Below are 14,085 nucleotides of genomic sequence, written 5' to 3'. Positions count from 1 at the left end.
TGTCCCAGCCAACTTCTCCAGGCTTCCCTCAACACTACTCCTCTACCCTCCTTTGCAAGCACCCTTTGTACCACCTATCTCCCTTGCTGTACTTAGGTTTCAGTTGACTTGAGAAGAACCGACAAAAATGGAAGTAGCCAGAAAGATGCAGGACAGGTGCTAAGAGTGAGATGAAAGCCAAGGATGGGGACTGTTTCAAAGATGGTAGTCAGCAATGACAGATGGTATAGAGAGATTGGGTAAGGAGGAGACTGAGAAGACATGATAGAGTCTAGCAATGAATGGGCTACTTCTGATATTTTAAAATATTCTTAGTGAAGTAGTGATGGTAGAAAACAATTAAGGGTGGCTGAAGTATGGTTAGGAGGAGAAATGGAGATGTAAGTGAGCATAGGTTATCAAGAAGATGGAAAGTAAAAGAAAGGCAAATAAGGACAGTGCTTGAGTGGGGAGGCAGAGTCCAGGGAAAATGTTTAGGAGGTGAACTGTTGAGCATTTTTATGGCTGGGGATGAGACAAAATCATTGATGGAGAGAGGGCATTGAAACATCATCTAAGGAAAAAAAAAGTAGAATCAACAAATTTGGGAAATGTATAAAGAATATAGAAGTACGCCCTTTTGTCTTAGTTGCTGGGAATGAGAGAGGTGTCTGGCAGGGAGCAGTGAGTTTAAACGACTATGATGGAGGCTAGGAAAGAAGACAAACTAGGAAGGAATAGATTAAGAACAAGACATTTTCATTATGTAGGCATGTAATTAATTGTACTGAGAAGTGATATTTAAAATACTTAACAATGGGAACAGAATGGACACTGACCAATCAGAATGGATGCCTGCTGGTAAAGTCAGATGGATGCCCACCCACTATGTATGGACACTGGTAGCACTTAATAACTCAAATGAAAAGAGAGTTTTCAACCTTTAGTCTAGGACTCTTTTTACTTCCTCACAGCAGTCACTCTTACTCATAAATATTTGTTACTGTATTCAAAGATAGTTATGCCTTTATTCAGTCTACTCTTAAATCATTACATAAGCTTGTTACCTACTTTTACTCTCTTGCTTTATATTTTCTGTGAACTCTGATTTTGTCTTTCAATTTTTTGTGGTGAGTTTAAAAACAGGACTCTAAATAAAGACGTCGCTGACAGCCAAAGCAATTAGAGGAGGAAATGTTAGCTCTCAGACACTGATTATGTTCCTCAACAGACAGTTATTAAGTGGTATGTAAAAGATTGTGCTATGATGAATTGTAGGGCATGATATCTGCCCTCAAATACTTTAACTGAGGAAATGGGGCATATACTTTCATGAGTTAAAGAAGATAGGCCTAGAGCTAGTTCTTAAGAGATAAGGATTTGCATATGGATGAACAGTCGTGATGACATTCAATGTGAGAGAAAATGCAAGGTGTGATCAGTGATTTGTTCCCAATGCGCAAATAGGACACTTTGGCTGAAATAGGAGTTTAGTTTGAGTAGTGGTTCTCAAACTTTTCTGATAACTCATGTAGGAAAGATTTTCAAATGTCATCATCCACTAATGTACTCATAGTCACTTTCCAAGGGGAAAAATGCTTGGTGATAACAAAATGTTGGAGTTGAAAACCACGATATAATACAGCACAATAATGATACAATAAGGAATAATTAATGTTATTCTGCAAGTATATAAACACAAGCAGAACATAATTTAAAACATGGACAGCATCAGTTACAGTTCAGAGTAGGAAACAGAAACTGCACTAGGTATTTCAAGTAGATAGGTATTTAATAAACGGAATTACATGCTTACAAAATCTTTGGAAGGGCTGGAAGAGTGAAAGAAAAGTAGGCTACTTGCTCCCAGACTTCCAGATCACCGCACTGCAGCTGTGATTCTGTAACCAAGAAGCTGCAGAAAATTATGCCACAGCTGTTCCAAATTTAAAGGTACAAGACTAGAATCTGTCTGTTGCAGAAATTCTTGTCTGCCAAAAATGAGTTAAGCTGTTAGCTTACCATGGCTGCTGAAGGAGAGATGGTGTCTACCTCCCAGATTTTACACTGTGCATCTCCCTGGTAGACCCTGACTTACTTCCAGAACCAAGGGAAAGTGGGAAATAGTTTTTAGCCTTCTAGTCCCTTGATGTATAAAAGGTCAGACACAGAAGTATATGAAAATGAATGCTGAGTGCATAGCACAGTAAGCATCCCAAGACATTATTGATAATGGACTGAAAACAAAGTGTCCTCATTTATTGCAGGAATATCCATTATCTTCTCCTGTGCATTTGCACTAGGGCTTGGAAATACTGCCAGATGGTGCACTGCAGCTAGACTTCTTAGCAGAAAGTGTCCACAATAAACTCTAGTAAATGTACAAAGTTTTGTTTATGGACATCAGTGAGTAGCCCTGAATAACTCAGTGGATTACTACTCATTAGTTTTTATTGCCATGTAAAAATGAGTCTGTGGATTTGAGCATAAGAATTAAAGAAAGGATTTGACCCTGAGGATCCCCTGAAGTCACGAAATTCTCATGACCATCAGTGGACCTTGAATCCCACGTTGAAAATCATTGACCTGAAGTGGTGGTTCTCAAGCTTCAGTGACTATTAGAATGGCCTAAAGAGCTAGTAAAAAATACAGCCGGCCTGGATTATTCAAGTAGGCTAGGGTTTAGCCTTTTCTTTTTATAATTTTCCGAGGTGATCCTGATGCCAGCCATCATTCGAGAGCCACCAAACTGTTAAATTTGAAGAAAGATTTAGGTTAAATTGTGGAAAGTCTTGAATAATTAAGCTATGAAATTGTGAAGATGGGAGGATTCTCCAAGTTTTGAGGGACCTGAAGATTATACAATTTTAGGGATTCAACTTAAAGAAAAAATTTTGAATGCAAAATTAGACACAAAAGTGGATATTTACTTCAAACAAAAAAAATCATAACCAAATATTGGAAGCTTAAAGATTCTGGTCCCTTTCATTTTAGGCAATTTATCATCAACACTTACAGGGAAGAGCTTCCTGACTACAGCCTTTCCTCCATCCCACCCAGAAAACTGTTCAACTTCCTAGAATTTACATGTAATTGAGGGCTCTTGAAGCTCAACTTTCATCAGTGTCACTGTTAAATCACCCCTACTTTGAGTCTTCCCCTGACCTTTCCTTTCTCCCCTTTCTAGTCTCTCTCATATACAACAGTCAGAGCCCCCTTTGGGATATAGTTAGAAGCTGCTTGTCGTTGTCTGGTTATAACCCAAGAAGAGCCCGAGATGGGGGCATTCCCCTTTTAAGGAGGGGGCATAAAATATCTTTCAGTTGTGAGATATTAGTGTTACTAAAACCCAACCTATAGTGTTTAGATCCAGTCTTGGTTTTCCACCAATTACTAACTGTGCGCATTTGCTTATCAGTAAAATGGCAGTTAACCTCACAGTGACCTCAGAAGTGTTGCTGTGAAGGTTAAACAAGAGACTGTAGGAGACATGCTTATCACAGAACCTACAATGTTGTCAGTGCTTGATTTTTAAAAATCAATTATTATTTCACAGTAAATATGCATAGAAGAATACATGTGTTAACATTTACATTTTTGTGCTAATGAAAGCAAGCAATAGATTTAACAATCTACAATAGAGATAGCCGATCATTTTAATCTGGCCTTTCATTATTTTTTACCAATATGTTTACTTTCCTAGTTATATTTTTATTTAGGCCAGGATTTTTTGAGCAGTTCTCATAGATTCCCCAGAGTTCCATGGTCTTCTCTCAAACCAACACCATTCCTCAGCCAAAGGAGCTCTGCTTCTTTGATCTTTTTTACATTGTAGGCATCTAAACTTAAGTTTTACTTAAAGAAAGAATTCTTCAGTCAACACAGGTTTTAAATAGTTTGCAATCCTAGGGTATTATGCGGGGACGAGGAGGTCCAAGAGTGTATTCAGTGTAATGAAGAAACTCATTATAACTTGCTGAGATCATTCAGATTTGCCTGTGATTGTATTAGTTAGGCAGTGGCTGTTTTCCTCCCAGGGGTATAAACCTGGAAAATTAAAACAAAAACAAAAGCAAAAACCAAACTCCTCCTTTCCTTAAATTTCCACTTCTCAAGTACAGTGTTTTATCTAACAAGATCTGCTACTTAGCCACATCCTTGTTTGGCTTTTACTGTCCCTCTCCACCCTCTGTTTTCTACCTTCATTTATTAACATTGTAAGGAAGCCTGGAGCATACATGTGTGGAATAGTCTCCATGGCAACTCAGCTTGGAACTAATAAGGTTATGGGAGAGCTTCCATCCCTGCATCTGCCAGTGTCACAAGCAGAAGCGATGTTCCTGTAGCAAAGATTGTACCCTACTGCTGGCCAGCTGTCCCCTTGAGCCACCCAACCAGGCACATGGGATACAGAGAGGATATGGCTCAGTACAAACTTGTCACTACTATTGGAAACGCTCAAAGCTGAGTCACTGGTGCCTTCTTCAGAAGAGATGAACAACTCTCTCACTTAAATGCAAATTCTCTTGCAAAGCAGACCTATCTGGCAGACATATTTGCATCAGAGTAGGGCTTGTTATCAGCAAGGCTGTAAGGTGCCCTCCCCAGTCTTCTGCAAGATAATCCAGGGAACCAGATTATAGAGAAAGGGCAGCTCTCCATTCCTACTCATCTGGCTTAGTATTGATGATGTCTATTCACCCTTTCCTTCCCCTGTTCACCTATCCATCCCCTATAGTTCCTGAACTGCAAACCTGTTATGTGGTCATAGTTGTTATTTATTTCCATGCTAATCCTGGGCACTGTGTCTCTGAAAAATGGAGATTTAAGAATAAGGCTCTCAGGATACATCTCAGAAGTATTAGGCATTGTATTCGTGTGGCTGCTGTAACCACTTACCACAAAATCAGTGGCTTAAAACAACACCAATTTATGACTTTACACTTCTGGAGGTCAGAAACCTAAAATAGGTCTCAGTGGGCACGTATCAAGTGTCAGCAGGGCTGTGTTCCTTCTAGAGGCTCCAAAGAATGATCTGTTTTCTTGCCTTTTCTTGCTTGTGGCCCCTTCCTCTGTTTTCAAAACCAGCAGTGGCTGGTTGAGTCTTTCTCACACTGCGTTTGCTCTGATACTCTCCTCTCTCCTTCCTCAGTTACAAGCCTTTATGATTACATTAGGCTCACCAAGGTAATTCAGGATAATCTTATTTTACAGTCAGCTGATTAGCAACCTTACGTCTACTACCTTAGTTTCTTTTTGACATGTAACATAACACATTCACAGGATCCAGGGATTAGGACATAGATGTCTTATTCTACCTACCATGTGCATACATCAGAAACCATGGTTATAACACAGGAAACATGACAGTTCCTCAAAGCATACAGTTGTGACCTTGTTGTATTAATCTTAACTATCCAAATTTTAATCACACAAACTTTTCCTTAATCTCACAGTAACTTGGCAGTTTCAGTGTAAGAAATAATGATGTTAATTATGCTACATTCAAAGTGTGCTGGTCCTGAAGTTGGTCTGTGAACTCTTGTTTTCAGCTGCTTGACGGCAAAGAAATAAAGCAACTGAATGTTCAGTGGCTCCGAGCACACCTGGGCATCGTGTCCCAGGAGCCCATCCTGTTTGACTGCAGCATTAGTGAGAACATTGCCTATGGAGACAACAGCCGGGTGGTGTCACAGGAAGAGATCGTGAGGGCAGCCAAGGAGGCCAATATACACGCCTTCATCGAGTCACTGCCTAATGTAAGTCTCTCTCCAAATTAACAGCCCGGGAGCATGTGGCAGCCTCCCTGGCCTATGCTTTGATGTATAAGGGGATGGTTTCCCAGAAGTGAAGAGAAATTAGCAACCAAATCACACCCTTACCTGTATACAAGCATCTGGCCACACTTCCTATTTGGGTTAGATGTTACGTTTGTCTGATCACCTCACCCTCCTTGTGAGGAAGGGATGAAAGTGATCACTTCAGATTTAGGAGAGAGGAACATTTCTGGGATAGGAGAACTGGAACAATTCTGTAGATCCAAAGCTATTAGGCTTGAGGCTCCACCTTTTTCAGCCCTAGGGATAAGTACAATGTCTGGGAAGCCTTTCCCTTCAAGTCCAAGTACAGAGGCTGGGTCTCTACCTGCACATGCTGCTTCTGGCCTGCTGAGGAAGCAGGCATGACTGTCCCTCCCCATGTCTCTGCTCTATTTCTCTTCCTTCTTCCTTCTTGCAGCTCTCTCCCAAGACTCAAACCTCACTGTGGAGTCAGTCCAGTCCAGAGGGCTGAACCCATGCCAGAAAGAGGGCTCTCTCTGAATAAGGGTTGAGCCATTAGGGTGACCAGGGTATCATGTAATGTCTCATCATCGTACATTTCATGGGCCCCAAACTTTGTTTACAGTGAATGGTTGAAGTATTTTCTAGGGCTCCCTGGGCTGTTGTCCTATGGGTGTCCTCTGAATTCCTCCTAGGAAGTTGGATAAATGAAACCTCTCACCCTCTCTTAAGCCCTCTTAGGTCCTGTATTTTAGGTTTTGTGTTTTGTCTTGTTTTGGAATACAAGTTGAATATTCCTTATCCAAAATACTTGAGATCAGAAGTGTTTTGGATTTTGGAATATTTGCATGTACATAATTCACTTATATTTCATGTATACCTTATACACATTAGCCCGAAGGTAATTTTATACAATATTTTTAATAACTTTGAGCATGAAACAAAGTTTTCACTGTGTTTTGATTGTGACCTGTTACATGAGATCAGGTGTGAAATTTTCCACTTGTGGCATCATGTTGGTGCTCAAAAAATTTCAGAATTTCAGATTTTGAATTTTTTGGATTATGGATGCTCAACCTGTATTAACAGTCCAAAATTATATTTTTTCCCAACTTTATTTCAGAATTAGGGGGTACATGTACAGGTTTATTATACCTGGGTATATTGCATGATGCTGAGGTTTCAGGGTACAAATGATCCCGTCACCCAGGTACTAAGCACAGAACCCAATAGGTAGTTTTTCAACACTTACCCCCCTCCCTCCCTATCTAATAGTCCCCAGTTTCTACTGTTGCCATTTTTCATCTATGAGTACCTGATGTTTAACTCCCACTTATAAGTGAGAACATGCGGTATTTGGTTTTCTGTTCCTGCATTACTTTGCTTGGGATAATGGCCTCCAGCTGCATCCATGTTGCTGCAAAAGTTAGGTCCTATATTTTGAAGTGCTTCTCAACCTAGGTAATCTACCCCACTCATTATCATCAGTTATGCTCTTTATTCTAAGGAAGTGCCCCCTAAAACAAAGCTCAGGAGCCTCAACCCCGCAGGGAAGACAGTTTCCTCATGAGGCAGGCGAGCAACACCAGGTGGCTCTCTTTCCCAAGATTCCCTTCTGTAGACTCTTCTTCGGATAACTGCTGACACCAATCTCATTAAGTCCCAGAGAGATGGCCTTGTCTCCCACTCTCTTTTCACAGTCTAGCCCAACTGGAGGTAATTGACCCTTCCCCAGGCTCAAACATTTAAAATGGAAAGCTCCAGTCCCCTTTACTGATGAGAGGATAGTGGTTCTCAAGTATAGACACAGATCAGCATCACCTGGGAACTTGTTAGGAATGCAGATCCAGCAATCCATGTTTTAAGAGCCCAGATAATACTGACGCAGGCTCAAGCTGGAGAACCACTGGGCTAGGGGTTAATAAAACACAAACACAGAGAGTAAGTATTATCTATCTTCTTAAATATACTTTGCCCCTCTGGCATTTGTCTGCCACAGAGACTTCAGCCTTTCTGGGATCCGGGTCTCTAATCTGTCACACAGAACACACCTGTAGACACCGTAATTCTCTTCCTCAGTGTCTAGACCAGGAGAGAAAAGGTAAACCCCCTAAGTCCTGTTACCTAAGGATCCACTTCTCCTAAGTGATTAATACTAGGATTTACCTCACCCTGTAGGTGACTGGTTTAGTTACCTCCTTCTTGTAAGATTGCCGCACTGCCTTTATCTGCCTCAGCAGGATGAGCACTATATCAAGAGTGCAATGAGTAACCCCTACACTCACATGAGACACACTTCAGTGCTCCTGCCCTCTGAGGCAGCCATGACTCTGGGGCAGAGCCAGTCCCAAACATCTGCCAAAACTTCATCTGGGGTCTTCTCCCTCTATTTACAGGGGGAGACCCAGGGCTGAGTGCCACAAAACTAGGGTTGCCAGATATAGCAAGTAAAAATAGGCAACGCTGTACTAAAATTTCAGCCTGGCAAGGGCCTAGAAATAATAAAATAGTATTGTTTTCTAGGTTACAAGTGCAGTCACATCCTGTTTCTGCTCTCTCCTGAGTAACCTTTAACTGCCGTTCCTATCATCATAGTGAATAGTTGGTGACAATTATCTACTGTGGGAAACAATATGGGAAGAATTTTGGGAGCACTCTAACAACAAAAATGTTTAAAAAGGAGATATTCATTTTCAAAGTTAGATATCAAAATGGAATCCTTTATGTAGCACCCATTAAAATTGCTTAAGTGTTGGAGATACTTTCATAAAAACAGATACTAAAAGGCTAACGTCCCAAGAATGGTTTTCCTCAATTTAAAATCATGCAGAGAGTGTCACCTGCTGGTTACAATTAAGATGAGCTTCAATTATTTTATTATGAATACCTTGTTCAAATCAAATTTCCTTTCTCCTGTCAATCTTTGTCCCAAATATAATGAAACCAGAAGATGGAAGATACTAACATTGCAACGATATTCTTCTTCATTAAAATGCTGACCTGTTTATACTAAAACATATCATCTTAAGGCCCAAACATCTGTTTTTCAAAGAGATAGTAAACCTGCCATTTTGGGCTTTTTTCTGTTCTTTCCTTAATTATCCATGAACAATTCTTAGCTTCTGAACCTAAATTTTTGGAGCATAGAATCATTTATCCTACTTTCTATAAGCAAGCTGTTAGAACTTTACTATCAGCTCTACTTTCATAACAACAAAACCTTATTTACAGAAATATAGCACCAGAGTAGGAGATAAAGGAACTCAGCTCTCTGGTGGCCAGAAACAACGCATTGCCATAGCTCGTGCCCTTGTTAGACAGCCTCATATTTTGCTTTTGGATGAAGCCACATCAGCTCTGGATACAGAAAGTGAAAAGGTAAGAATTTAAATTGAGTTCATTCATACTTGAATCATCATCCTTAAAAATGCTTTATTCTCCATAGTAAAGAACAAAATGTAGTCAGATTATTGATTGTTATTTACATCGCCTTTCAGTAAAATGTAAACAGTTTCTGTAACTGTGATTCAGGAGAGAAAAGATGACACAAGGCAAATTAGTCTTAGAGCGCATATGCTTCACAAACCATCCCTAGATCACTTCACGTTGACCTAAGAAGCTGCTTTCAGGAGGTGTATTTCCTGCTTCTACTGGCAGCATCTCTCAGCAACCATAAGGAAAAGTGGTAGGGTAAGGCAATGTTAAAATCTGGCTGTACCTTTTTTAAGATAAATATTAGCAATCATTTCTGATTGGAGAAAAGGTTAATAATTCAGATTATCTGAAAGACCAACTCAGTATGAGATGTTCCCTACTTTACAATACTAAAATTCAGGAGTCTGTGTTTGGTCTTTGCTCAGGCTTCTTGAATTTACTGTGAGCTGGATTTGAGGTCTGTTTTCAAGGATGTTGTGTTGCTAGACACATTAGTAATGTTTTTAAATGAGTCAGTGAACTGTATTTACTCCCTTAACTTTAAGAGTAGATGACTGCTGGCTGGCACCTACTGCCGTGGCTCACACCTATAATCCCAACACTGGGAGGCTGAGGTGGGAGCATCACTTGAGCCCAGGAGTTTGAGACCCGCCCGGGCAACATAGGGAGACCTTGTCTCTACAAAAAATAAAATAATTAGCTAGGCATGGCGGTGGGAACCTGTAGTCCCAGCTACTCAGGAGGCCGAGGTGGAAGAATTGCTTGAGCCCGGGAGGTTGAGGCTGCAGTAAGCCATGATTGCACCACTACACTCCACCCTGGTGACAGAGTGAGGCCCTGTTTCAAATTATTAAAAAAAAAAAAAAAAGTTAGGGATAGATAACTACTGCCTCGGAACTAACCCAAACTAGGGTTCAGTCATCTTCTGATATGACAAATCCTTTGTTTTCAAAAACCTGTTCTGTTTCACTGACACCTTGTTAAAGAAGGATCTATTGTTGGAGAAATCTTGTTAAAGAAGGATCTATTGTTGGAGAAATTCATTGTGGAGCTTTTTTTTTTTTTTTTTTTTTTTTTTTTTTTTTTTTTTTTTTTTTTTTTTGAGACGGAGTCTTGCACTCTCACCCAGGCTGGAGTGCAGTGACGCATTGACGCCATCTCCGCTCACTGCAAGCTCCACCTCCCGGGTTCTCGCCATTCTCCTGCCTCAGCCTCACGAGTAGCTGGGACTACAGGCACCTGCCACCACGCTCGGCTCATTTTTTGTATTTTTGGTAGAGATGGGGTTTCGTAGTGTTAGCCAGGATGGTCTTGATCTCCTGACCTTGTGATCCACCCGTCTTGGCCTCCCAAAGTGCTGAGATTACAGGCATGAGCCACCACACCCAGCCTATTGTGGAGCTTTTTATGGAAAAGGAATTAGGGAAAACAACTATTATGCGAATTAATCTATGTGATTATGGACTAGGTTGTCCAAGAAGCCCTGGACAAAGCCAGAGAAGGCCGTACCTGCATTGTGATTGCTCACCGCCTGTCCACCATCCAGAATGCAGACTTAATAGTGGTGTTTCAGAATGGCAGAGTCAAGGAGCACGGCACACATCAGCAGCTGCTGGCACAGAAAGGCATCTATTTTTCAATGGTCAGTGTCCAGGCTGGAGCAAAGCGCCAGTGAACTGTGACTGTATGAGATGTTAAATATTTTTTAATATTTGTGTTTAAATATGGCATTTATTCAAAGTTAAAAAGCAAGTACTTATAGAATTATGAAGAGTTATCTGTTTAACATTTCCTCAACCAAGTTCAGAGTCTTCAGACACTTCGTAATTAAAGGAAGAGAGCGAGAGACATCATCAAGTGGAGAGAAATAATGATTTAAATTGCATTATAAATTTTATAACAGAGTTAAAGTAGATTTTTAAAGATAAAATATGTAATTTTGTTTGTATTTTCTCATTTGGACTTAACTGATTGCCTTGCTAAAAGATTATAGAAGTAGCAAAAAGTATTGAAATGTTTGCATAAAGTGTCTATAATAAAACTTAAACTTTCACATGACTGGAGTCATCTTGTCCAAACTGCTTGTGAATATATCTTCTCTCAACTGGAATATTGCAGATAACTTCGCTTTAAAAAAGTTTTCTTTAAATATACCTACTCATTTTTGTGCGAATGGTTAAGCAGTTTAAATAATTCCTGTTGTATATGTCTATTCATATTGGGTCTTGCAGAACCATCTGGCTTCATTCTTCTTGAACTTGATCCTGCTGATTCTTGCATTTCCACATTAAGGTGGCTCTCAAACCCAAAACACAGATCAGTATAAGATTTTAGGAGGTGGGGTAAGGCACAATTATGAAGTGTGTATTATTCAGATATACAGTAAATACTTTGCATTGCTTTTATAAAGGGTTCTTTAAGGATTTTTAAGATTTTTACGCTTCCAAAGTACATTTACTTTTTGTCTTGATAATGAATTACTTTTGCCAATAATTGGCCTCTTCCAAAAGTGATCCTTCTGACTTACAGATGTTTAAAATGTGCCATGAGTTTAACTACATCTTGATACAAACATGATGAAAAAAGAAGAAAATGTATCACAAAGATTGGTACTCTGGACGACAAAATTTTTAAAATTAGACAAAAAGCATTATTAACATTATAAACTATATTTATTATAAACAATTGCTATCTTAAAAAAAGATCTTCTAAAAAGAAAAAAAGAGAAGCCATCACCTCCAGGAAAAAAAAATGGGAAAGGATATAATCAGGTAATTCTCAAAGAAGAAATGCATGTGCCATGCATTTCTCAAAGAAGAAAAATTAATTCAAGATGGATTAGAGATTTAAATGTTAGACCTAAAACCATAAAAACCCTGGAAGATAACCTAGGCAATACCATTCAGGACATAGGCATGGGCAAAGATTTCATATTTAAAACACCAAAAGCAATGACAACAAAAGCCAACATTGACAAGTGGATCTAACTAAACTAAAGAGCTTCTGCCCAGCAAAAGAAACTACCATCTGAGTGAACAGGCAACCTACAGAATGGGAGAAAATTTTTGCAATCTACTCATCTGACAAAGGGCTAATATCCAGAACCTACAAAGAACTCAAACAAATTTACAAGAAAAAACAAACAACCCCATCAAAAATTGGGCAAAGGATATGAACAGACACTTCGCAAAAGAAGACATTTATGCAGCCAACAGACACATGAAAAAATGCTCATCATCACTAGCCATCAGAGAAATGCAAATCAAAACCACAATGAGATACCATCTCACACCAGTTAGAATGGCAATCATTAAAAAGTCAGGAAATAACAGGTGCTGGAGACGATGTGGAGAAACAAGAACACTTTTACACTGTTGGTGGGACTGTAAACTACTTCAACCATTGTGGAAGACAGTGTGGCGATTCCTCAAGGTTCTAGAACTAGAAATACGATATGACCTAGCCATCCCATTACTGGGCATATACCCAAAGGATTATAAATCATGCTGCTATAAAGACACATGCACACGTATGTTTACTGCAGCACTATTCACAATAGCAAAGACTTGGAACCAACCCAAATGTCCAATGACAGGCTGGATTAAGAAAATGTGGCACATATACACCATGGAATACTATGCAGCCATAAAAAAGTATGAGTTAATGTCCTTTGTAGGAACATGGATGCAGCTGGAAACCATCATTCTCAGCAAACTATCACAAGAACAGAAAACCAAACACCGCATTTTCTCACTCATAGGTGGGAATTGAACAATAAGAACCCTTGGACACAGGAAGGGAAACATCACACACCAGGTCCTGTTGTGGGGTGGGGGAAGTGGGGAGGGATAGCATTAGGAGATATACCTAATGCAAATGACGAGTTCATGGGTGCAGCACACCAACATGGCATGTGTATACATATGTAACAAACATGCACGTTGTGCACATGTACCCTAGCACTTAAAGTATATAAAAAAAATGTATACAGTTTCAATAATCAAAGAAATGCAAATTAAAACAAAATATCATTTTTTTGCCTAGTAACTTGATGAATAAAAAAAATCTAATATGACATTCCTATTTCCATTTCTAATGTGAAATGGTCATTGATATAAACTTCTTTGTTATTTGATAATGTAAGTAAAAAAATGTAAATATATATATATCCTTCAAGACAGCAATTATAATTCTAAGGATTTAAGAGATATGTAAAACGATACTTTTAGTAGCATTACTTATAATATTGAAAATTGGAAAGATATAAATATTTAACAGTAAGAAATTATATATTAAATTTTGGTGCATTCACAAAATGGAATACCATATAATCATTAGAAAATTAAGTTGAAGAATATAACAAAATATAATTTGTATAAAGAAAAAATGGTTGCCAAATGGCTTGAACATTATGGTGGCTTTTTTATATTATATATATAATATAAATCTATATTTATGTATCTATAGTTATATATCTATATTTATATATCTATATATAACTACAGTTCATATATAATATATATAATTTTATATATTTAATATATATATTTAAACTTCTGGGAGATAGTCCAAAATAAACCAGAATTAGAAATGATTTTATCTCCTAAGTTTTCAACTTTTGTTTAAAAATTTTAAGGTACTTTAAAAAGTGTGCTTAGTTTAGGAAATTTTGATAAATTTATGTGAATAGAAACATAAAACCATGTCACTTGGTTTGACTTCTTAAAGCTAGAGATTTTTCCTTCAACTCTTTGTATGTCTGCTATAAGGACCGTTTGTTTTTTGTCTTTTGTTTTTTTTTTGAGGCGGAGTCTTGCTCTGTCGACCAGGCTAGAGTGCAGTGGTGATCTCGGCTCACTGCAACCTCCACCTCCCGGGTTGAAGCGATTCT

The 14,085-nt window shown here is 38.8% G+C and overlaps 1 protein-coding gene across 2 annotated transcripts in view; it reads left to right on the top strand.

Moving 5' to 3' along the window:
- LOC105475450 (ATP binding cassette subfamily B member 1) overlaps nucleotides 1-11,252 on the top strand; it is a 133,393-nt gene extending 122,141 nt beyond the window's left edge. For both annotated transcript variants that reach the window (XM_071094773.1, XM_011730682.3), the window contains 3 exons: nucleotides 5,532-5,738; nucleotides 8,991-9,137; nucleotides 10,663-11,252. In XM_071094773.1, coding sequence (XP_070950874.1) covers nucleotides 5,532-5,738; nucleotides 8,991-9,137; nucleotides 10,663-10,869 — 561 coding nt within the window. In that variant the 3' untranslated portion in view covers nucleotides 10,870-11,252. The remainder of the gene's footprint in view (nucleotides 1-5,531; nucleotides 5,739-8,990; nucleotides 9,138-10,662) is intronic.
- The last annotated feature ends 2,833 nt before the right edge of the window (nucleotides 11,253-14,085 follow it).

The sequence above is a fragment of the Macaca nemestrina genome, chromosome 4 (genome assembly GCF_043159975.1).
Source record: "Macaca nemestrina isolate mMacNem1 chromosome 4, mMacNem.hap1, whole genome shotgun sequence".
NCBI lineage: Eukaryota > Metazoa > Chordata > Mammalia > Primates > Cercopithecidae > Macaca > Macaca nemestrina.
The sequence above is the reverse complement of the archived record's forward strand: the minus strand, read 5'-3'. Positions and strand labels throughout refer to the sequence as shown.